The sequence below is a fragment of the Rhamphochromis sp. 'chilingali' genome (assembly GCF_963969265.1).
Source record: "Rhamphochromis sp. 'chilingali' genome assembly, chromosome: 13".
Classification (NCBI taxonomy): Eukaryota; Metazoa; Chordata; class Actinopteri; order Cichliformes; family Cichlidae; genus Rhamphochromis; species Rhamphochromis sp. 'chilingali'.
The window spans coordinates 12,647,508-12,672,685 of NC_137940.1; the positions used below are offsets into that span (position 1 = coordinate 12,647,508).

Here is a 25,178-nt window from a genome sequence, read left to right on the forward strand (position 1 = left end):
TGTGCCCACTGTGATCTTCTGGAATGAAAGTTTTCCACATTATAGATGAAAAAATTAGTTAAAATAGGAAAAGGGAATAACATACAGCAGCAGGCAGGCTGAATGGTAATCTGAGGCACCGATCAGGTCCCACACTCTGACATACAGAGAAAGACCCCACAGCTTTTAAACACAGAAGCAGGTGCCATGAGATGAGGTTCAGATAATTCTTGTATTCAAGTAAAATGTCACAAACTCACTGAAGCTGAATATGAGAGACAATAATACAAATATTAACTGTTTAAGTCTGGTTTAACTCATGTTTTTGTCTGACCTGCTCCCTGACTGGCTTTTATATTCATCCTCCATCTTTCCTTTGGACCGGGCAGCTTGTCTGTGTCTGTGTAGAGAAGCAGGTGGATGCTGCTGAAAGAGACGGACAGTCTGTGGGTGAGAGTCCTGCCTGCTGAGAGGATCCTGGGAGTTAATCAGCTCATTCCTGCTCTTTATGATATCACTGTTCAAGCTCACAGCAGGTCAACACGGCTGTGAGTCCACCGAGGGTTAGGTTAACTGCTCGGTCCCTAATGCAGTTAGCAAAGTAATCAATAATTTCTATGTTAGCTTTGAGTCTCTTTCAAGCACTTTTTCCTGAATCTTCTACAGACGAGGAGCAAGTAAACGAACTGCAGCAGACTGATTAATGAGAAATAATCTACATTTATAATTCACATTAAGCAAAACTAAGTAAAAATAAAATATCCATGGTACAGTCAATGTTTTACGGTTTTTAGTGATTTTCTATTGTAGTATAATGTGAGGAGGAAACAGCTGACCCGATGGCTGATTAAATAAGAGGGTTACAGGTCTCGGTGCTTCGTGGCTCCTGTGTTTATTCCTCTGCTGATGCAGAAAGAAACAGGATGACTCCAGCCTCACAACACTGTCTGATACTCGTAAATGGGTCACATGATGTCAGGGCTAAAACCAGCAACCAATGACAACGGTTAAAAACATGACCAGATCCTGCTCTCTGAGTTTAGGAAGGAGCTTCAATGAAAGAAAATCATCATTCGAGCAGCTGAGAGGATTTTTAACCGCTCACGTTTTCTTCTCTCCAGTTCATGAGCTCCAGGAGGCCCAGAAAAAAATCGCCATGACAACCAGCACAGACCCTCCTCCTCCTGCACCTGGGGTCGCGCCGCCTCCCGCCCCTCCTCCACAGCCACCGCCACCCCCTCCTCCTCCCCCTCCCCCTCCACCTCCGCCTCCGCCCTCCAGATGTAACCCCCTCAGGTGAGAGACCAGCGTTTGTCTCGGCCAATCAGAAAGTCTGGCTGCCAGTGAGGGCAAACACATGAATAAATAAATAAATATTAAGAGAAAGACTTAAAATCACGTATTTATTTTCCCGTATCTGATACTGAGAGTAACAACAATCTGATAAAAAGCTGATATGGATTTTCTTTCATATGTGAGATAAACATGTCGCTGAAGCTGTAATAGGAAGTAAATTTGACTATTTGCACATAAGTCTGACCTCGTGATTTTTCTTTTGTTTCTTGGTTTTTCATTTTGAATCATTTTGCCTGTTTCTCAGCTCTCTGATAGCCATCATGAGGAAATCTTCCAAAGGTTCCAAAGCCTCCATGAAGGCTGAGCAGCCTCCTGGTGGGTTTCACCACACTGTTTTATATTCATGTATTGATAGACAGAATGTTATTGTTATTATTTATCATGATTGTTATGGTCAGCAGCGTGTTCTCAGCCAAAGCCAGCCTCAGAAATAAATGATAACGCTACGTTAATCCAGTAGGTGTAATTTGGGTTTGTCTCCCTCTGGCTGTCCAGCTGCTGCTGAAGGTGTGGATGACGTGAAAGTGAAGGCAGTGAACGAGATGATGGAGCGGATCAAACATGGCGTCGTCCTGCGGCCCGTCAAGAGTCAGGACACCAAGGTGAGACGGAGCACTGCACGCTGAGAGGCGTAACCCTAACCCTTTTTTTTCACAGCTAAATTTGAAAAACAAGGACACGACTGGAGTTACGAGTGCAGATGTGAACTCCAGTTTAAACCAGTAAATGTGCTGAGCTGCATTTCCAGCATGACGAGGCACAGACATGCGTCACCTGTCAGGAATAACAGGCGTTTGTGTGTCTTTGCGGTCGACCTGCCTCCGTTTCTGTCACTTGTTTTCTTCTCTTTGTTGTTGTTTTGTGTCCTTTGTGTGTCTCTTCTTTAGTCTTATATGAAGCCAACGACGAAGCTTGGGTCATTGTTGTTGGGGCTTTTGTCTCTGTGGGTATTTTTAGAAACACTGACACCCCTCCATTGATTCCCAAATATATAAATGGATGTAGAAACACCTGAGCTTGATCTATCAGCTGGTAAAGGCTGTGAGGTGAAGTCTCTGACAGGAACCACATATAATCTGATCGTTCATTTTTTTTATCATTTCCTGCTCACTTTAATATGTAAAGAAAAAAGATCACAGTATTTACTATAGTGTATTTTAATGCTCCAGAATGTGAGTGAAGCATACACTCTATAAGAAGACGCATTTGCTCATCACCATTTTAAACTAATTGTCAAACGGGTTCTTTTGTTGTCAGCTTCCATTGATTTGTTTTACCTTCAACAAGAGTAAGAGATTAAATGTCACAAATATGAGCTGTAAAAAATCAATCTGTACTTCCTGATTCATCCTTCCTGTTTTATCTCAGCTCGTTGTTCATGTGAAAATGAATCCGGGTGTCTGTTAATACTTTCAGGGCTGTTTTTTCTCGTGCAGTCTGAAAGCACTCTGCCTGATTACTGTCCTCTCTTTCCTCTCCATGTTTCTTCTTCTTTGTGCTGCTGCAGAGGATAGCAGTAAAAGTGAGTCAAGTCACAGTTGCTCTCTGGGCTTTCCAGAGAGACTAACACACACACACACACACACACACACACACACACACACACACACACACACACACACACACTGCAGGTCCTCTTCCAGTCACTAAAACATGTCACTTTAACGTCCATTGTTAAGCACTTCATGGCCCGGACACCATGTGCCTGCTCAGTTACTAGAAGCTTCTTCCCGTTTTCCATGATTCTCTGCTAGTGAGGCTGCACAGATCTGTCGGTGGAACATGAAGGTCATGAAGGTCAAGTGTGATGTTTCTGTTTTTGCTCCAGCAGCCTCCAACCTGTGAGGAGAAACAGCAGGAGAGCGCCATGGAGGAACTGAAAGGCATCCTGGTAAAACGGGCTTATGTTGGCTTTACTGCAGCGTGTTAAATGTTGTTAAATGTGAAAAGAGAATATTCAGACAAACTGCATGGATCTTCCTGTGTACACTGGAGATGTCAAGAGGAGAAATAAGTGCATTGCCCCCTGGTGGGCGGTGCGCATCGTAAGCTCTGACCCCACGAATACGCCAGGCTTAAGATGGTGCTTGTTTCCATCAGACCTGCTGCAGGGTGTTTGAGGATTGATCTGGACGTGGTTTTCTGCGAACAGTGCCGGGTTTCTGTTTCGCTGAACCAAGTTGGTCAGAGCAGACAAAGAGCAGAGGAGGCCAGACACGGAAGCAACGCAAAACATCAGGTTAACTGTGAAAATACGAGAAACTGCATGAAGGATAATTCAAAACTCCCCCAGAGACAGACCTCGTGTCATTCAATACATTCAGCCCTCCCACTCGAGTGGGAGGGACACTAAACAGCCCACCAAGGAGGTTGTAGCTCTGAGCAGTTGTGTGATCCACTCTGACTCAATGTCTCAGCCTCGTGTTTCCAGCACACCCTCACGACAAGTTTGGGTGCGTCGAGACTGGAGCATCTTCCCCCACCACCTGATCGTGCCGGGTGCACTTATGAACACTCTGGTGCTCAAACAAAGTTTTTGTTAAAGGCAACCTGTGACTAGCACAGAGGTCTCAGGTTCAGCTGACTGACACTGTAACAATGTCTAAATGTAGTATTTATGTTTTCTGGACCTGACAGTTAGGATTGTGCAGTAGGATCAGTTGTAGCATCGCTGGTTGGAAACAATTTGTTTTCAGATTAAAAAACTATACTTCCTGCAGTAATGTGTGTACTCCTCCAGGAGACGGTGAAGAGGAGCCCCAGCCGAGGCTCGCAGGAGTCGGGACCGTCACCTCCCGGAAAGAAGGACAGCGAGCTGGAGGTCATCCTGAGACGCCGACGCAACAAGGCGGGCGAGGCCGGCTCAGGAGGTAGCAACCTGTCACCAAGCAGCTCATCAGTGTTGCGTCAGCAGCTATTTTCATTAATTATATACAATAAAACATTTAGTCTTTAGAAATATTGAAAATCATTATCAAAAGTGCCAACAAGGACCTCAAAGAGCCGCCATAGTGTTGGTCAGGATACTGTCACTAAAAGTTCTACTATTGTTGTTTTTTACTGAAGTAAAAGTATTTAAGTATAATCAGGATAATATGAATATAAGATCTTAATAAAAGCTTAATGAACAAAAGTCGTTCCAAACTGCTGTGTCAGTTTGTGTCCAGCAGAGGGCGCACTGCGCACACAGGACAAACACTTCTGCTCTGCTTTCCTCGCATTGATTGACCCGTTTGGCAAAAAGAGCCACAACCTTCTGATTTTAAGTGTGCAGAGTATTTGAGCTGGATAAATATTCATCTACAAAACTTCTAATTTCTAAAAAAAAAAAACAATGACACAAAGAAGAGCGAGCAGTAAGCAGTAGGATGTAGTTTGAGTAGGAGAAAAAGTTCAAGGAAGATAAAAACAGTGTTAAAAAGCAAATAAAAATAAAATAAAGATGAATAGAAATTCAATACATGCAGTCAGAGAATATAAAGCCACAGATGAAACTAACATCTACCCTCTATTATCAGACATCTGACATTCTTTCTTCTAAATAAAAGTTCTGTACCATTTTTTTAAGACAGACTCATGTAAAAACCTGCTTTTTGGTTTTTGTCTGTCTCTTTGATAACCAGATGAGGGCCGTATGAGCCACGTCTCATCTTCTGACAGCCTGAATGGAAGGCGAACCAGCAGCGACTCCGGCAAAGATCCAGAAGGGCCCGGCGGGCTGAGTGCCCCGTCTGACCCAGCAGGGCCCAGGCTTAGCCCAGAGAGACGGGGGTCGGGCTCGGGGCCGGTCGTAGCCCGGAGGAAGAGCTCGGACACGGGCAAGGAGAGGAGGTCCTGCAGCTCTCTATCTGAGAAAGAAACAGCCGAGTCTCCAGTCAGCAACGGCTGCATAAACAGGTGGAGCGACACTCATCACAAGCATGCCCTCCATCCCGTCCTAATACTTTCTGACCCGGGTGGAGACGCCATCAGTATCCCTGGAAGTTCATGTATCTAATCTAAAAACCTTTGCATGTGTAAAACAAACACAGAAAAGAATATTTGAAGTCATGCAGTCAAGAAGGAGGCTATGTAGTTAGCTGCAGTTTTAGAGTCCAGGTTCCAGCACAAGGTTGATGCTGACCTGGTCTCCACAGATTACAGTGATCGCTGCGTCTCGGCTGTTCTCGGTCTCTTACATGTTGCTTGCTGTCTCTGCTCCACAGTGTCAAGGAGGATCAAATCAAGTCAAACGGAGTCGACCATGCAGTGCCCGGTGATGATGCAGACGCCGCCCTCTGCGACAGCTCAATCAATGGCAGCGCAGACGCAGAGTGCTAGGATGGACTCTGAGTATCTTCGGTTTGTGCGTTTATTGACAAAAGAGTGATGAGATCAGATGATTTGCAGAGTGTTTGCCTTTTGTTTACTGTGTCAGATCAAAAATGGAAACGTTGACTTTGTTGTACTTTTGTATTTATGTTTTTTTTGGATTTACACTAACCGACTAACAACTCGCTCGGATGAAGATGCGCAGGTAACAGAGCAGTAAGAGCTAATGCACTGGTGACTTTATGAAAAAAGCAGGGCTCAGATAAGGGGAGGTGATCAGCCATTGTAGAAACTCCAGCTGCACAAAGACCGACTGTATCTGCTGCTCCATACGTACCACATGAGGCTAACGTGCTCACATTCAATAAAACTGACACTCGGATTTTTGTAGCTACTTCTAAAAATACCAAAAAGTCTCAAAGGAGCCAAAAGAACAGCGTTAGTGCACTGTTGGCTTTTCTACAACGGCTTTTATCGGCCGCTCGCTTCTCTGATGATTTTTGACAATAAACCTGTGGATCCAGGAGGAAGGATGGGCTGCACTGTACAAGGGAAGCTGCACTATTTTTGCACAGATACTCAGTTTTCTTCAGACACTTTGACTTGTATAAAGACTGCAAAGCTTTAGGTTGATTTAGTTCTATTTGATGCACAAAGATTCTGCTCAGCGTCACTTTGTGTCATCAGCAGGAATGCGCTGTACTGTTATAGAGCCCAATTCTCTTGCTTCTCCTGCCTTGCCTCCACGTCCTGTAATTTTTCTCCTGGTTAAGTTAGACCTGTGCTGCAGCTGGCATCCTCGGCGGCGCGAGCATAACTGGTTTTTCTCTGTTTATAACCTGCAGTTGCAAATAGTGGAGAAACGCTCTTCTTCTGCTGCTTTCAAACAAACGAAACACTTTGTCATGGGTTGCTTTTGAGATGTGCACCACAGATTCTGCTGTGTTCTCCGGCAAACCAAGCAATACCAAATGTACCAACAGACAGATGATTGCAGTTTTAAAAGCGTGTTTTTTGGTAATGTGGGGATGTTAAAATCGAAGCTTCTTTTCAGACATGTTGTAGTCAATGATGAAAGCATTGGATGTTTCAGAAAGTTCCAGATGAAGTAAATGAACAGTTTAGTTTTGTTGTGCTGCTTTCAGCTTCCTGCAGCTGCCTGCAGCTCCACCTGTCCAGGCGTTTACCTGAGTATGAGCTCGGGCTGATGAAAACACCTGGGAGTCATTTTTATAGACAGGGTTTAAAAAAAACAAACACTTCCTGCCTTCTCACACCTTTCAGTCCAGGTGTGTCGTCATAAGTCATGCAAGGTGAGAAGGGGGGAAACACAGAAGTGACATGTGACTGATATTTCAGGTTTAGAGGAACACGACACAAGCTTTTTAAAGATACATGTCACAGAAATGTTCTCAGGGTCCATGGGTCAGACCTTCATCAAACCTACTTTAGGGGCCTCAGTGAGAAAACGATGAGGAAAAATGAGCTAAGAATAGAAGTGCTTTGGAGGAATTAGGGTGCTTGTGTACTTTTTCTACCTCTCCATACACCTGCATCTAAACCTCAACATCCTGAGTTATAGTCTGTGGCGTGAAAACTCATGAGATCGTGTCATAGTCCACCAGAGACGAGATGTCTTCCTCCACTGAATCAGCACTGAGTCCAGAGACCTGTGTGCACGTGTCCTGAAACACCGCCCTCGTTCCTCACCAGAACAGTTGACTTTTATTTTGTAGGGCTTGCTGTCTTTACATTGCTTTCCTGGCACGTGCCCGCAACATTAAAACATTTTTTCACAAGTATGCAAAGACGCAAGGCACATTTATGTGACGCTTTCACTGCTTGTCATCTTTTCTTAAAACACAGAATCACATTTAAAAAGTGCATTTTGTTCCGTCCATTCGGTGTGTTTTACTCTAGTGCAAAAGGACCACACACTCGACATCAGAAGCTGCCTCAGGCCTGAATATTATGCATATTGAGGCCTTGCACAGGCCTCCGGATGGCAGGGGAGTCCCCCTGCAGATGGTGCAGGTTTTGGGTCCTCGCATCGATTGCTTAGTTGGTAACCAAGTGGCTTCTTAACCGAGGGATATACCATATTTGACAGAGATGGGGTGACTAGATATTGTGTGTGTTTGAGATATAAATGGAGTGTTGGTTTTTTTTAAACATCACTTTAAATAAATTGGAATTCAAATAAAACGAGAGATTTCTGTCTTTATTTCAACAATGAATTTGGAAACTTGCATTGGTTACATCATTGAAAGATATAATGAATGTGTGCCGAGTCAAAGATCACATGTGTGGTAATATGAACATATAGCATTACTTTGAGTGACAGCGTTACTGCCACTGAATCTTAAAGTCATAGACCAACATCTGATATATGTCAGAAAAGATGATGTAAAGTTCAAAGGGCATAAAAATCTCCCCCTGCACAATCAGTGGATTTATTTTTGTACTCAAACCTATCACGCTGTTGATGTTCACGTAGGCCTATGTGCAAAGAACTGCTGTATTTTCTTTAGAAAATGAGAGATAGTAAAGCATTTTTTTCTGCATGAATTTACAAAAGGAAGGAAAAAATTGAAGAAAATAAAAGCAAAATATTTCACAATGATTTACCTAAAAGCAGATCGTGCCACTTCTTTCCAGTTCTTCCACAAATAGTCACAAAAAAAACTTTGATGTATAGATTAACCCACTTTAAACTGTATGATAAAACTCTATCAGCTGTAGCACATTAAATGCACATAGGCTGCAAACCAGACTGTTTCTAATTTGACTGATTAAACATGCAGTGTGTTGTGCATGGATTGTGTCATGTTATGCATTCCACATTATTAATAATGATAGAAACAATACAATGAAGCTGAAGTACTTTTTGTTTTCTGGGATTTAAACTGAAGATCACTGACTGAGCTCTGAACTGTTTCATATTTTACTGTCATACAGAAACGAGGATCTGACAGTTTGTAAATGATGGATGATGCTCATTCTAAATTTCTTAAATAGCCCATTTCCCCAAAGCTCAACGAAACCTGTTTAAATTCATTCATAAGGTTTATGCAGCTGAAATTTCTTCAAGGTGAAGTCTGGCTTTATGTTTTTCTTGTGTTGGTTTTAGTTGTTAGAAAATGCATATCAATTCAAATAAATGATGTCACAGTTTGAGATTTCTTATATATTCTTTTAAATGGATAACTTTAACTTTTCTGTTTCTAATTTGACTGATTAATCATTCTTATGAGCAATATCCTGCAATAATAAGGCCTTTTCATTTGGTATTTAGAACGATTTAAATATTTTATTCCTTGCATTAAAAAATACAGATAAGATGGATTTACACATACTTCTTTTCTACTGTTGTTTTCTGAATGTATTTATGTTACAGGACGGTTACAGGACCTTTTATAAAGTTAACCGTCTGAGCAAAGTAAACAAGTGTCGGTCCCCTCCGAACCACCAGATGGCGCGCAGGCTCCCTTAAACCCACCTACAGTCGGCGGCCACTGTTGTTACGTAGGAATCCAAGATGGCGTCGCAGTATTTCCAAGAGATGCAGGAGAGCTTTAAAAATAACAACAAAAGCCGCGAATTCGCCGCTCATACGGCTAAAGTTCACTCGGTGGCGTGGAGCTGTGATGGCAGGAGGCTGGCCTCCGGGTCCTTTGATAAAACAGCGAGCGTCTTCGTGCTGGAAAAGGACCGTTTGGTGAGTCACATAGCGGCATGTTGCTAGTATGCTAGCGTTAGCCTGGTTAGCTCGCTACCGTGAATGAATGAATGTTGGACGTTAGAGAGCCGACTGTCACAAAAAACACGGCCCCCTGGATAATCCCCATCACTCAATAACTGCCACTAACTGAACAGCCTTGTAGTTATTTAGGAATTTACGTCATTAAGCAGAAACCTATAAGCTCCGTCTGCAGCCCAGCTTTCTACTTAATTTTTTATTCATTTTAATTACGTATATGTTTACTGATTAGTATTTTTATCACTGAAATGCCCAAATTGATAAACTTTCATATTTATGTAAAGAGACATGATCAAATCAGAAAGTTAAAGTCACAGCCCTCAAGTTTAAATTATAACTTGAGGGATGCTAATTTTTTTTTCCTTTCCACAAAGTGTGGTATGCAAGATAATCTGAGTCATATTTCTAAGAGAAAACTTTACAGGTGATCGTCTTGCTGGGCTGCTTGTGGATGTGCTCTGTAAAGTGGCACACGATGGATGCCTGATACATGTGATGTTTGTCTGCAGGTGAAAGAGAACAACTACAGAGGTCACAGTGACAGTGTGGATCAGCTCTGCTGGCATCCCACCAACCCGGATCTGTTTGTCACGGCGTCCGGAGACAAAACCATCCGCATCTGGGATGTACGCACCACCAAATGCATCGCCACCGTCAACACGAAGGGTAGGCTCTTGGTTTTTGTGGCGAACAGAGTCAGCAGCTAGTACTGACCTCAGGTTGCTGCTGTTTGCCTGCATTTTCTCTTTGGGAGTTATTGTAGCTGATAGAAGCTGACTGATTCAGGTAACTGACTGGGATCCTTTATGACCCCATCTGTATATTTATGTCAGTTTGTTAACATTGTAGAGTCTGATTTGATTGTAATTGGGCATTTACTATTGACAGTTGAAGATTTTAGATTAAGATTAAAAGTAATCCTAAGTATTTTTGAGTGCTTATGCTCAAAGGCTTTGAAAGATTCCACTTCTTTAAACCGGATGTTCGTTCAGCATGAAACAAAATCATGAAAATAGCAAACAGTCCGAGTATGATGACATCATCCAAATTTGTTAATCAGAACGTTACAGAGTCACCTGTTCATGGTGAATTCATGAGTCCGTACCTGCTGATTCATTTTTTCCAGGTGGTTTCTCCCGGGAAGCTTCTGTAATTTGAACATCCTTCAAATCTCATTAAAAATAATTGTCATACAGACTTCTGTAAGGCTTGTTTGTCTGATGTTATCCTCTAAACACACAGCTTGCATTAATGCTGAATGAGCTACCTGCGCTCTTAGCTGCAGCGCTGCTTACTGTGACTAGATGGTGAAGAGACTCTTGAAAAGACACTGACATAAACCATTGTGAGTTACAGACTTCAGTAAAGCGCCAAAGATGTTTAGTGAGTTGAGCTTCCCAGATTATGAAGTCATAAGTAAAGCATAGTAAAATACAATTATTCCTTCATTCATGGTTACATTAGACAGCGAGTTGTAACCAGTTCTTTGAACAAACAACGTCTCTGTGCAGCTGGTCAGCCCCCAAAAATTTAAATGAATACAAAAAACCTTCTGGTTATTCAAAGATACAATAGTCTCACCGTCTGAGGAAAGTCTGCTGGGATGATAGCGGGCACTTTTGTATCGGTCATTCAAAATGCCCACCCGTACAGGAGTCATGACCCTTCTTTAAACCTCGCTCATCACTGTGTCATCAAAACTGAATCTTTGTCTAAAGGTGAAAACATCAACATCTGCTGGAGCCCGGATGGTCAAACCATTGCCGTGGGGAACAAAGATGACGTGGTGACTTTCATCGATGCCAAGACGCACCGCTCCAAGGCAGAAGAGCAGTTCAAGTTTGAGGTGAATGAGATCTCGTGGAACAACGACAACGACATGTTCTTCCTCACCAACGGAAACGGCTGCATCAATATTCTGAGGTACGGAGCAGATTTCTGCTCACGTTCATTCCTGACATGCATGTTCATGAAAAGCTGAGCGTCATGTTCTCCGTCGCTTCTCACACACCAACACAGGCTAGCTGCTGAGTGAAAGTGTACAACTAAAGGTTGGGGAGTTTGATTTTTCTTTTTTCAAATCAAGGTGAGAAAATGTCAACAAGCTGATCCCAGAGCTGGCTGGAATGGTCGCCACTTCATTGTGATTTGGCTTTAAAATGTGTTTTTGCATTATTAGAAAACAGAGGAACTTTTCTATCTGCTCCTAATTCTGTCTTTGAAATGAACACGCAAACACTGCAGGTCAACAATAACTAAAGGTCTGAAGGTATTTTACACTGACTCACGTTTTTCCTGACCTGTGCACGAGTGTGCATGAAACACCTGGGTTTTTTCGCAGTTATCCAGAGTTGAAGCCCATCCAGTCTATCAATGCCCACCCGTCCAACTGCATCTGCATCAAGTTTGACCCCACAGGGAAGTACTTTGCCACAGGAAGTGCTGATGCGTTGGTCAGCCTGTGGGACGTGGAGGAGCTGGTGTGTGTCCGCTGCTTCTCCAGGTCAGAGACGGTTTATTTTCAGAGTTTTAGGTTTCATGAGATAATTACAGTAATGGTCTTTTAAAAAAATAAATAAAAACACATCATGGATCACATCTTTATCGTGGAATAGAAATGTGCCGTTATGACTCTAAGGTTATTCTGGATCTCAGAGAGTTTCTTTCTTTTATCGCTCTGATGGTGCAGACTGGACTGGCCAGTGAGGACTCTGAGCTTCAGCCACGATGGCAAGATGCTAGCCTCGGCCTCCGAGGATCACTTCATAGACATCGCTGAGGTGGAAACGGGTCAGTGAGACAGTTTGGAGCTGTAAATTTGAAATATATATATTTTTTTACTAAGCATTAAACACATTCTCCGTCTTCTCCTCGTGTTGTAGGAGAGAAGCTTTGGGAAGTTCAGTGTGACTCTCCAACCTTCACAGTCGCCTGGCACCCAAAGAGGCCCCTGCTGGCCTACGCCTGCGATGACAAGGAGGGCAAGTACGACAACAACCGGGAGGCGGGCACCGTCAAACTGTTTGGCCTCCCCAACGACTCCTGAGGTCATTTCTGCGTTCAGACTTGTTTAGCTTGAACTCTGTGAGGGAAACCTGCCAAGGATGGAAGTAGAGAGTCTTCTCCAGCACCGAGCGCGATCCTAAAGCAGCAGTAGCCTTTTCCCACCAGCAGATGGTGCTGCTTTCCTAGCGCTTCCTTTACAAACTTAACTCCATTCCTCATTTGTGTACATGAATAAAAATGTGCTGTAAGATACTGTTTGTATGTAAAATAAAGTGCTTTGATATTAAAGCTGCTCTCTGTCTATAAGTCTTTTGTTTTGAGCTCTGATAGCTGAACTTGTGATTATAGTTCAAATATGAAAATGATGAAAGCCTCGGAGGTGTGCGTTAGTTTATTAAGCTTCATTATTTTTATTTGACTTTAGACACTGGATGTTGACTCATCATATCCTTCCTGCAGCCTGTAGGTATACACCAGGTAGGTGTACCAGATAAGAGGAGATGCACCTGTACCCTGTATAAGTACACAGACACACTCAAGCCAAGAAAATCAATTCGCTTTTGCCTTCAAGTCAAAGACTGATTCACTGCTTTTATTACATGTCCACTGTTCCTAAATAGTTCATTTTTATTTCTACATTATAAGACCTTTTATTTTTTAATTAGGCCATCGTTATAAGGTATAACACTGCCGAGTGTAAAACAGACATCAGCTGACAGCAGAAGTGTCTTCCTGTCTTTTCCTCCTGTGACTGCTTTATCTTCCTCCACCCTGACATACGTTCACAGTGTGAGCAAAAATTTAAGGCCCTCAGCCCAGGCTGGTGGCAGCTGGTCACTCCCGGTCCCCAGAGCCTGAGAGCAGCAGGCTGCAGGTTGTTTTCCCCTCGCAGCTTCCTGTCGTCTTGGCGGGGATGTCAACGGGAACCCTGCTGTCTTGCTTTGATTTCTTTTAATTTGGTTCAACCCCACATGAGAAATGTGCCCAAAAACCTTCCTGTGGAGTGGCTGCCCTCTGCTGCCTCGCCTGTGCTGGCATTAAATTAACCTTTTATTTTATATTCAGAAATATTTGCTGGAAAATGTTTTAATGCTTCATTCACTAAAGTCTTTTAGAAACCTTTAAGGTTTCTGTGCAAAGAAGACTGTTAGCGCCATTTATAGTTATTACATGTTTTATTTTGAAAAGCCTGAAAAGGATATGGTGCTTTTGTTGTGAAAGTTTTGTGAGAAATAAAGTAAGCGAATGGCGGAGCGACACGATGGTTTTACCGTCGTTGTTGCACAAACCGACGCGTAAAACAGCCTCTTGTCCATCCAGACTCTTATTTTAGATATAAGAGAAATAGAGAACTCCAAGAAGAAACAAAGATAGCCATTACATTAAGTAAAACCATCATGCTCCCGAACAAGACGACTGCATCGCTATGAGATCGTGCAAAGTTTGATACAGCAAGTCAGTTAAGTGCACAGAGCTGTATGCATGAAGAATCTAAGAAAAGAAGAAATAAGCTTTCATGGATAAAGTTTTGGACTATGATATGCTGCTAAGCTACAAGTCGTGTTAAAACTGAACAATTGCGATTCTCAACTTCTTACAAATAAGTCAGTGACAGTGTTTTTGGTCTTAAGAAGATGACACTAACTACGAAAGCCTCAGCTTTGTGTCATAGACCATTTTGTATCATGAACACTTGTTGAATAAGAAGTTGTGTAAAAGGGGCAGAGATGGCAGATAAAGACCCGCAAGGTTGCAGGCCCAGGGCACAGAGCTGCAGTAGCGGGACTGGCCACAAGAGCGCGCAAAAGTACACCGAAAGAGGTTTGGAAGAACAGCTCGGCAGGCACATAAACGCAAGAAGGTCCAAGCTGTCACAATTAACTTCAAAAATGAATAAAATTATTGGACTGATGAAAGAGAATGAAAGCCTTGACATTGTTGATGAACATTTAAGTAACTTTTCAAAGCTGCATGAAGAATTCTTACGGGCAAATGATGATGTACTGTCACTGTTGCCAGAAGATGAAAGGAATGTGGACCAGATGCTCTGGTTCAATCCAAAAAAGGAGCAGTTCAGTGCGTTTATGACTGAAGTTGAGAAATGGATCATCGTAACAAGACATCAGCATCAAGACGACGTGAGCCCAGATGACAGCGTGTCAGTGACTGCTAGACTAATTGCAAAGAAATCAGGTACCAGCGTTGGAAGAAGCTCAGTCAGTAGCCGCTCATCAAGATCGTCCAGAGCTTCTTCGGTATCATCTGTACGGCAGAAAGAAGAAGCAGAGCGCGCTGCTCTGCTCGCACGAGCCGCATCCTTGAAACAGAGACAAGCCTTGGACATTGAAGAATGTAAGTTAAAAGCAAGAAGAGAACAGCTTGAGATCGAGACAGCTATTGCTGCTTCTACAGCCAAAATAAAAGTGTTAGAGGACTGTGAATATGACAGCTGTAAAAATGATGTGGAACAGTGTGAATCGGCTGTTAAGCACTTCAGCTTCCAAGAGCCAAAGGTACAAGTTGAACATGATGGGCATTCAAAGGTAAACAGTCACAGTGTAAAACAAGAAGATGACTTGCACCAAACTGATGCCAGTGTTATTCCAATGAATCTATGTGAAGTCATGTTGAAACAAAATGATATCACTGAGATGTTAGTCAAACAACATAGACTGTCACATTTGCCTCAAAGAGACATTCCCATTTTTAGTGGTGATCCACTTGAGTTCATACCATTTACAAGAGCCTTTGACCATACAATTCATGACAAAACTGACAGTGACAGTGACAGGTTATATTACCTTGAACAGTTCACCAGAGGTGAGCCCAGAGATTTGGTAAGAAGTTGTCAGCACATGAATCCTCAACAAGGCTACAGTGAGGCAAGGAAGTTGCTGTTTTGTCATTATGGTAATGAACTGAGAATTGCAACTGCCTACATGAACAGAGCATTCAATTGGCCACAAATCAAAACAGATGATGCAAAGGCTCTTCATAGCTATTCACTGTTTCTCACTGGTTGTAACAATGCAATGCAAGACATCAGTCAACTGCAAGAGATGGAGATCCCCACGAACCTCAGAGTTATTGTCTCTAAACTGCCATACAAAATGAGAGAAATGTGGAGAGTCTCTGCTTTTGACATTCAAGAAACAAGTGGAAGGAGAGCAAAGTTCTCAGATCTGGTTAGATTCATAAACAGACAAGCAAAAATAGCTGCAGATCCTTTGTATGGTGACATTAAGGATGCTGAAGACAAAGCAAAGTCATCTGCAAATGTGAGAATGACTAGATCATCCAGGCAAAGGGGAAGCACATTTGCTACAAGTGTAACACAAGCTGCAAATGAAAGGTCACCTGAAATTAACAAAAGTGCTTCTTGTCACACTAGCAATGCCTTCCAGAAACCATGCATATACTGTGAAAAACTCCATACACTGGCAGAATGTCAAAAGGTCAGAAACCAGCCTTACAAAGAAAGACTAGAGTTCCTTAAAGCAAAGGGTCTGTGCTTTGCATGTCTGACACAAGGTCATCTGAGTAAGGACTGTAAGAAAAGATCATTGTGTGAGTACTGCTCTAAGAGACATCCAAGTATGCTTCATTGGACAAAGGAGGAGGACAGTAAGGCAGACGATTGCATCCAGAGAAATGTCTCAGACATTCCCACAAGTGATGAAACACACACTTCAGGCAGAATTTGTGGAGCCACGGGGGCCGGAAAAGGCATTCATGTGTTATCGATCGTTCCTGTGTGGGTTAAGTTGAAGAAAGGCAATAAGTTGATTGAGACTTATGCATTCATGGACAATGGGAGCCAAGCCACGTTTTGTTCAGAAAAACTGATGAGACAACTGGGTGTAGAAGGTAAGAAGACAAAATTCATGCTTCGCACAATGGGACAAGAAAAGATGGTGACAAGTTACCACCTGTCAGGATTAGAAGTGTGTGGTTTAAATGAGAACACCTATATAGATCTTCCTGACATTTACACTCATGCAGACATTCCAGTGTCTAGAGAGAACATCCCTACACAGGATGACTTAAAAAGGTGGCCACATCTTCGGCAAATCAAGTTCCCACATTCAGACGCAGACATTGGACTTTTGATAGGATGTGGTGTGCACAAGGCTATGGAACCATGGGAGATTATTCATAGTAACGATAACGGTCCATATGCTGTTCGAACAGTCCTGGGTTGGGTTATCAATGGCCCTCTCAAGAGAGATTCTTGCTCTACTCCTTCTGACAGAGAGCTGAGTGTTTCAGTAAATCGCATCTCTGTCACTAATGTTGAGAATCTTTTGATGCAACAGCTCAACTATGATTTTCCAGAGAAAGCTTCTGAGGAAAAACAGGAAATGTCACGAGAAGACATCATGTTTATGGATTCTGTCAATGGCACAGTTGAAAGGATTAATGGTCATTATAGCATAGGTATTCCTTTGAGAAACAAAGCTGTCAAAATGCCAAACAACCGGAGTGCAGTAATGCAGAGGGCAGAGAATCTGAAAAGAAAATTAATCAGAAACACAGAGTTTCACAAGGAGTATCAGAGCTTCATGTCTGACTTGCTGAATAAAGGCTATGCAGTTCAGGTACCAAACACAAAGACTACCCCTGAAAATGAGAGAGTTTGGTACATACCACACCATGGTGTGTACCACCCCCAGAAAAGAAAACTCTGTGTAGTTTTTGACTGTGCAGCATCCTTTCAAGGGAAATCACTGAACGAAGAACACTTGCAAGGGCCAGACCTAACGAACACACTGATTGGAGTACTAACAAGGTTTAGGTGGGATCACATTGCCTTGATGTCAGACATAGAAGCTATGTATCACCAGGTGCGAGTACCTCCAGAGGACAGTGATCTTTTGCGTTTTCTCTGGTGGCCAAATGGGAACTTGAATGAACCTCTGCAAGAATACAAAATGATGGTGCACTTGTTTGGGGCAACATCCTCCCCAAGCTGTGCAAACTATGCACTAAAAAAAGCAGCAGAAGATGCTAAAGAAAAAATGCCACTAGCAGCAGTTACTGCTGTTCTGAACAATTTTTATGTAGATGATTGTCTTCTGTCAGTTTCAGATGAAACAGAGGCATGTACTATGGTCAGGGACCTGACTGCATTGTGTGAGAGTGGAGGATTTCACTTAACAAAGTGGATGAGCAACAGCAGAGTTGTCCTTGCTTCCATTCCTGAAAAGGAAAGAGCAAAAGAGATGAAAGATTTGGATTTGAGACATGATGCACTACCAGATGAAAGAGTCCTAGGAGTGAACTGGTGCACAGAGACAGATGTATTCAAGATCAGGATAACTGAAAAATCTGTGCCAAAGACTAGGCGAGGCATCCTCTCATTTGTAAGTGCAATATATGACCCATTGGGCTTTTTGTCTCCTGTCATTCTGACAGCAAAAATCATCCTGCGAGAGCTATGTGGCAGGAAGATTTCATGGGATGAGGAAATCCCAGCTGAACTGGCTCAAAGGTCACAAGTTTGGCATTCAGAGCTTTCAAAACTTCATGGCTTTACCGTCAACAGGTGTTTGAAACCTGCTGGATTTGGAGTGGTCATATCTACACAATTGCACCACTTCGCTGATGCCAGTGAGAGAGGCTACGGAGTCGTTACTTACCTCCGTATCACAAACCAGAAAAGAGAAACTCACTGCTCATTCATTATGGGCAAGTCCAGAGTGTCTCCTCTGAAGCAGATAACAATTCCACGTCTGGAGTTGACAGCAGCTGCAGTTGCTGTAAAAATGGACAAGCTCATGAGAAAGGAGCTGCAAATGCCACAAGAAGAATCTGTGTTTTGGTCTGACAGTAGCACTGTTTTAAAGTACATTTCCAGCGAGAACATCAGATTTAAGACATTTGTAGCAAATAGAGTGTCACTTATTAGAGACAACACAAAACCAAGTCAGTGGATGTATGTAAACTCTGAATTAAACCCTGCTGACCACGCTTCAAGAGGAATGAACACAGAGACATTCATGAAGTGTTCAAACTGGATTGCTGGGCCAGAGTTTTTGACAAAAGATAAGAAAAACTGGCCAATTCCACCGGACATTAAAGAAATACCAAAAAATGATTTCGAAGTCAAAGAGGTGATGAGTGTGGATGTTACAAAATTACATGAAAATCCAGTGAACAAACTGATCTCTCACTATTCAGACTGGTACCGTCTAAAAAAGGCAGTTTCCTGTATACTTACGTTCAAGCAGCTGCTTGGCAGGTTAAGTGCGCATCGGAAGCTTCTCATGTCACAAGCAAGTGGCTGTGACAGCAGTAAAAGGAAATCTGAAAAGGTTGCAGGTCAAATGCAGCAGTTCAAAACATGTATTAAGGGATCTTCACTTACCACTGCAGATGTTGCAAAGGGAGAAACTGAGATTGTTAAGTTTTGTCAAAATCAAAGCTTCGCAGAAGAAATTGCAAGTCTTCAAAAAGGTGACAAGCTTAAAAGGAGCAGTCACATTGTGAAGCTGGATCCTTTTGTCCAGGATGGAGTTTTAAGGGTTGGCAGTAGGTTGCATGAGTCTGCACTACCAGTAGATGTTAAGCATCAAGTGATTCTCCCTAAAGGTCATCATGTTTCTACTTTGATTCTGAGACACATTCACCAAGAAACAGGCCATGGAGAAAGGAATTACATATTATCCAGGCTGAGAGAAAGATTCTGGATTCCACAGGCAGATTCAGCAATAAGAAAGATCCTGTCAAAGTGTGTAACATGTAGAAGGACATCTGCGAAACCTGGTGAACAAAGAATGGCAAACTTGCCACAAGATCGCCTGATTCCTGACAAACCTCCATTCACAAATGTGGGCATAGACTATTTTGGACCTTTTGAGGTCAAGCATGGGCGCAGCAGAGTTAAGCGATATGGTGTATTGTTTACATGTCTTGCTGTTAGAGCAATACACATAGAAGTTGCCCACTCACTTGAGACTGATTCTTGCATAAATGCATTCAGGAGGTTTATTGCAAGACGAGGTCAAGTGTCTGTCATGAGATCAGACAATGGCACTAACCTTGTGGGTGCAGAAAGGGAAATGCGTGAAGCAATCAAGGGATGGAATCATTCAAAAATCTCAGAAATGCTCATGCAAAAGGGCATCACCTGGATATTTAACCCCCCAGCAGGGTCACATTTTGGAGGAATCTGGGAGAGACAAATTCGCTCAGTTAGAAGAATTCTTAACCAGATCCTAAAGCAGCAACCTCTGGATGATGAATGCTTGTGGACATTGCTATGTGAAGTTGAAGCAATTGTCAACGGCAGGCCAATAACAAGAGCGTCTAATGACCCCAATGATTTAGACGCACTTACACCTAATCATCTACTTCTTCTTAAAGGGCAGCCAGTACTGCCACCTGGATTGTTTCAAAGAGAGGACTTGTATGCAAAAAAAAGGTGGAGACAGGTGCAGTACCTGTCAGACATTTTTTGGAAGCGTTGGACTAAAGAGTATTTGCCGCTTCTACAAGAAAGACAGAAGTGGTTAGTGACTAGGAGAAATTTGAGACCAGGAGATGTTGTTCTCATAGTCGATGACAGTGCACCAAGAAGTTCCTGGTTAATGGGAAAGGTTGAGAGAACAGTTCCAGACTCACATGGACTTGTCAGACGTGTGTTTGTCAAAACCAAAACTAGCGTTTTGGAGAGGCCTATCGACAAGTTATGTTTGTTGCTTGAAATGGAGGCAACAGTTTGAATATCAGCCTCATGTGTAACAGATATATGTTCAACACATATGACTTATGTTTCATATAATGTTTGGTTAAGCCAGTTAGATTATGAGTGTTGATATTAAATGACGCTTTATTGTGTTAATATGTAATTGTTATGCCTTAGCAGTAACAATTAGGGGCCGGAATGTTAGCGCCATTTATAGTTATTACATGTTTTATTTTGAAAAGCCTGAAAAGGATATGGTGCTTTTGTTGTGAAAGTTTTGTGAGAAATAAAGTAAGCGAATGGCGGAGCGACACGATGGTTTTACCGTCGTTGTTGCGTAAAACAGCCTCTTGTCCATCCAGACTCTTATTTTAGATATAAGAGAAATAGAGAACTCCAAGAAGAAACAAAGATAGCCATTACAAAGACAATGTGGTGAAGTGTCACCACTGAAACTTAAAGGTTTGCGAATTTGATGTTGTGTGTCTTTTGTCTCCCACCACAGTGTTTAACATGAAGATAATCAAGATATTTTAACCTGAGCAGGCGTTCTGTAACCTTAACCAGGTCATTTCGATATATATAGTTCATATATGTTTATATTTTATAAGTTCAATTTGTTATATCTGTGAGATACTTAGGGATGGGTATTGATAAGATTTTAACGATTCCGATTCCATTTTCGATTCTGTTTAACGATTCGATTCCTTATCGATTCTCTTATCGATTCTTTTTTTTTTTTAAAAAGGAGAACACTAAAGTCGATTAGCTTAGAACTGTGTTTTATATCTTCTCTTTGAACAAGATAGAAATTTAGGAGTAACATGGCCTTACAAACCCAACAGTGAGATCTTAAGAGATCCAGCCTACGGCTCTTCAATGGGGTGTCACAGGGTCCCCAGGAAAAAAAATGTATATGTAAAATAATAAAATAAATATTCTTCTGTAGCAATAACAAAGTTTAACATAAATTATTCTGTAGCAATTACACAAGAATATCCAGTAATGTCCTGCCTACAATTAAACACATTCACTTACCAAAGTGAAATCGGGGGCATCTGCTGTGGCAAATGGGTGCAAACCTTTGACCACAAACTTAGTCACTGCTCGGTGACATTCGTCTATCCTGGCCTGAAAGGAGACGCTAACGGTAGACTGCAGCGAGAACTGCCAGCATCTGAGCCAGCCAGACTCTGTCTGTCTCATCATGGTCACTAAATGCAACGCACAGTAATAGCAGGTTTTGTAATAAGGTAAATCGCGCTAACATAATATGCAATGCTAATTGATTAGTTACCTGCAGTATTAACGGGAGAGGACGTGGAAACGCTACCGCTGCTGCTGGGTTGAGCGTCGCTAGTCCGGAGCGGATCAAAAACACGACATTCGTTGAAAGCAATCGCGTGTTTTTTGAGCAAATGCTTTTGCATGTTCGTAGTGTTTCCTCCCTCTGATGAAATCTCTACTTTGCAAGTATTGCACGTTGCCCTGTTGTCATCCTTTATCATAAAGTGTAACCAAACTTTTGAGCGTTTGTGCCGCTCAGGCGCCGTGTTTCCTACTGGGTAAAAGACGCTACTCAACGTGATGACGTCATTCGGGGCGACTGGAATCGATAAGGGAATCGTTTTTAAAAGTGGCAAACGATTCCAAGGAATTGAAACAGTGGGAACCGGTTCTCAACAAGAACCGGTTTTCGATACCCATCCCTAGAGATACTAAGAGGCCTCCATATGCAACAGGTACTGTTGTAAAGGTTTTCACACATACAAAGAAATATAGCAAAACAAGAGTAACAAACATGTATTAGTATTGGAATAAAGTGACTAAAATATGTGGTAGTGAACGAATACTAAAAGTATTTAGATGGTGTGCTTATGACACAGATTTTAAACCAAATGAAAGTGATAATAGATTTCAGTCCTGGATAGAGAGTGGACTAACAACATTCCATTCCTTCACACATAAAGGGACACTACAGAGTTTCCAGTCTTTACAAATAAGAAATGGCTTAAGACAAGTAGATTTCTTCAGGTTTCTTCAAATGAGGGATTACTTTAATAAACACTGCAATATCCCAAACCCAAATATGGTTGAGTCAGAAATTTTTTTTTTTTTTTTTAATTCATATTTTTATTAAGGTTTCAAAAGCAGGCATTCACAATATGTACATCATGTAAGCATTCTTCATACTTAGGTTATCTGCCTTAGATACTGAAATAGTATTTTAATTTACAACCAAGTCATAAGGGAAGAATACTTACAACGATAGAAGTAATTGAAACCATCACATAATCCGAAAATCAAAAAACAAAACTAACAAACCTAAAAAAGAAAAACAAAAAACAAAAAAAAAAAACACGGATGTGTTGTATGGGGTGATCCTATAAATATATATACATACATCATAATTATTGGTTTGTAATAGTAAAATCTGGCCTATGAGACGTGATATATTTGACCCAGTTTTCCCAATATGATGTAAATTTCTCCAGCTTGTGGTTAACAGAAGCTGTTATCTTGAGTCAGAAATTTTTAAGATAGTTAAATTAGCATATGATAGTTCTCTGAGAAAGGCAATCTCCAAACTATATGATGTGCTCCTTCAAGCAAGGAAGGATACTACTCAAAATGTTAAGATTAAATGGGAATTGGAATCGGGGATGGGTATAACAAACGAGAACTGGGAGAGGATTTGTAATTTTCATTGGTACTCAACAAGTTCTTTATCTTGGAGAGACCACTGTTGGAAGAACATTATTAGATTTTTCAAAACCCCTCATCAAACTAAATATAAAAATGGGACAGCAGAATGCTGGAGAAGATGTGGATCAGAAGAGGCACATCATTATCATATCTTTTGGGACTGCCCTAACTTAAAAAATTACTGGCTGGGAATCCATAAAACTTTGTGTGAGGTTTTTAAGATAAAATTTGACATCAATTTTGTAAATTTGTACTTGGGCTTGGTTGCTGACTCGGTCCGGGGAGGGGACACAAAACTCTTACAAGCGCTATTAGCGGCCAGCAAAAAAATCAACAACCAGAAAGTGGTTAAATCCAACTCCGCCAACACTTGAGGATTGGTTTAATGTGGTTTTCAAAATATTTAAAATGGAAAAACTGACATTCTTTTTAAAAATTCGGAAAGACAAATTCTATAAAATATGGAATAAATGGATTAGCTTTGTGTCCCCCATCCGCCCTGAATTTAGGTAAGACCAGCCCTGAATTGGTGTATCTTGGTGTATCTCCCATGTATCGTACAATGTCAGGTTGACCCTCAACGTTTTTTTGTTTTTTTTTTCCTTTTCTCTTTTTTTTTGACTAAATAATGTCAATGCACTTTATTGTAACAAGTCCCTTTTTTTTCTTCAATAAAAATATAATTAAAAAAAAAAAGAGTTTGTATCCTTCTCATGAATCATAACAGCATAAATACACTAACAGTCAAAATTATTCACTCACTCGTCCAAATCATTGAATTCAGGTGTTCCAGTCAGTTCCATGTTTACAGGTGTATAAAATCAAGCAGCTAGGCATGCAGGCTGCTTCTGCAAATACCTGAAAGAATGGCTGCTCTTGGGACCTCAATGAGTTCTAGTGTGATACTGTGGATGACACATGTGCAACAGGTCCAGTTGTGAAATTTCCTCACTTCTAAATATTCTACTAAGTATTAGAGGGATTATAACAAAGTGAATGCAGGCTACAGACCTCCAAACTTCACATGGCCTTCAGATTAACTCAAGAATAGTGTGTTTCCATGGCGACCAGCTGCATCCAAGCCTTACATCACCAAGTTCAATGCAAAGTGTTGATGCAGCGGTGCAAAGCACACCACCACTGGACCCTAGGGCAGTAGCAGCATGTTCTGGAGTGACCAATCATGCTTCTCCATCTGCCAATCTCATGGACGAGTCTGGGTTTGACGGTTGCCACGGGAACAGTACTTCTCTGACTGCACTGTGCCAAGTGTAGAGTTTGGTGGAGGGGGGATTATGGTGTGGGGGTGTTTTTCGGGAGTTAGTTCAGGTGAAAGGAACTCTTTGTGCTTTAGCGAAGACATTTTGGACAATTTCATGTTCTCAACTTTGTGAGGACCTTGCTTTGTGAAGACAAATGAGTGATTTAAACCAGCACAGGCTAAACTGATCCTATAAGGATCTTCATTTCGATGCTGACATAAGTATTAGTTAAGTCAAGCACCTTTGATTGAATTTGGCCTCATGAACCTGGAGTGTTTCATCCAATCAGTGTCCCTGCTGATCCCAGCTGTTACTCATTGTGTCTGAGTATTGTGAAGAAGGTGGTCAATATCCATATTTGTGATTACCAGTGAGCATCATGAGTTAATAAATCAAGTATAGTCACCTGCAGGCTATATCTGATCTACCTGGAGCAGCCTCACTGTTTCATTAACTGCTGGCCTGTAAATCACTGATATTTCAGCTTTTTGCTGCGGCTCTGAAACCCTGTTAACTCTGCTGCTGCTGCAAGCAAAGCAGGAGTTATAAGCCTGTAAGACATTTACAGTGTTGGGGAGTAACGGAATACATGTACCGCCGTTACGTATTTAAAATACAAAATATGAGTAACTGTATTCCGTTGCAGGTACCGCTTAAAAAGGTGGTATTTAGAATACAGTTACTTTGTTGAAATAAATGGATTACACGGCGGTACTTTCCTGTTTCATATTGAGGCGGGTCAGGACTGTTTGGGTTTTGTTTGACAGCTATGTTCTGTTGTTCCAGGCGGTAGCGTTACGGTTGCCATGGTTACAGGGTGACGCTCTCTCTGCGTGTTTCCTGGGTGAGAGAGTGCCTTTTTGTTGTTGTTGTTGTGCTAAGCTGAATGCTGACAGAATGCTACAAGCTCTAAAGAATGTAGCATCATGGGCAGTGTAGTCCGTGCTGCAGGGAGAATGGACTGCCATACACGTTATGTGTCTGTGAGCGCGAGGAGGGAGAAAAAGGCGAGTGGAAAAGTACGAGTTGTCATCGAGCAGAAACGGGAGCTGGACGCATGTAAATATAATAATAACCACTGCAGCCAAGAAGAGTGCCTGACGAGCCCAGT

At 41.9% G+C, this 25,178-nt stretch overlaps 2 protein-coding genes across 10 annotated transcripts in view; both read left to right on the top strand.

Moving 5' to 3' along the window:
- shtn3 (shootin 3) overlaps window positions 1–7,835 on the top strand; it is a 31,761-nt gene extending 23,926 nt beyond the window's left edge. For 3 of the 9 annotated variants that reach the window (XM_080901836.1, XM_080901837.1, XM_080901844.1), the window contains 8 exons: window positions 1,101–1,275; window positions 1,580–1,650; window positions 1,831–1,937; window positions 2,843–2,857; window positions 3,164–3,226; window positions 4,076–4,205; window positions 4,959–5,232; window positions 5,541–7,835. In XM_080901836.1, the coding sequence (XP_080757962.1) occupies window positions 1,101–1,275; window positions 1,580–1,650; window positions 1,831–1,937; window positions 2,843–2,857; window positions 3,164–3,226; window positions 4,076–4,205; window positions 4,959–5,232; window positions 5,541–5,655 (950 nt within the window). In that variant the 3' untranslated portion in view covers window positions 5,656–7,835. The remainder of the gene's footprint in view (window positions 1–1,100; window positions 1,276–1,579; window positions 1,651–1,830; window positions 1,938–2,842; window positions 2,858–3,163; window positions 3,227–4,075; window positions 4,206–4,958; window positions 5,233–5,540) is intronic. The other 6 variants (XM_080901838.1, XM_080901840.1, XM_080901839.1 and 3 more) reach the window with 5 other exon arrangements.
- A 1,327-nt stretch (window positions 7,836–9,162) lies between these two features.
- thoc3 (THO complex 3) lies at window positions 9,163–12,704 on the top strand. The gene is made up of 6 exons (XM_080900267.1): window positions 9,163–9,364; window positions 9,916–10,072; window positions 11,125–11,329; window positions 11,748–11,909; window positions 12,096–12,196; window positions 12,289–12,704. The coding sequence occupies exons 1-6, from the start codon at window positions 9,185–9,187 to the stop codon at window positions 12,450–12,452; spliced, it is 969 nt and encodes a 322-aa protein (XP_080756393.1). The 5' UTR covers window positions 9,163–9,184; the 3' UTR covers window positions 12,453–12,704.
- The last annotated feature ends 12,474 nt before the right edge of the window (window positions 12,705–25,178 follow it).

Bases quoted from the DNA above. Each gene is read 5' to 3' on its own strand.
- thoc3 (XM_080900267.1), top strand. From the start codon at position 9,185: ATGGCGTCGCAGTATTTCCAAGAGATGCAGGAGAGCTTTAAAAATAAC. The intron at 9,365-9,915 runs GTGAGTCACATA...GTTTGTCTGCAG, and splicing joins TGCTGGAAAAGGACCGTTTG to GTGAAAGAGAACAACTACAG. The intron at 11,910-12,095 runs GTCAGAGACGGT...CTGATGGTGCAG, and splicing joins TGTGTCCGCTGCTTCTCCAG to ACTGGACTGGCCAGTGAGGA.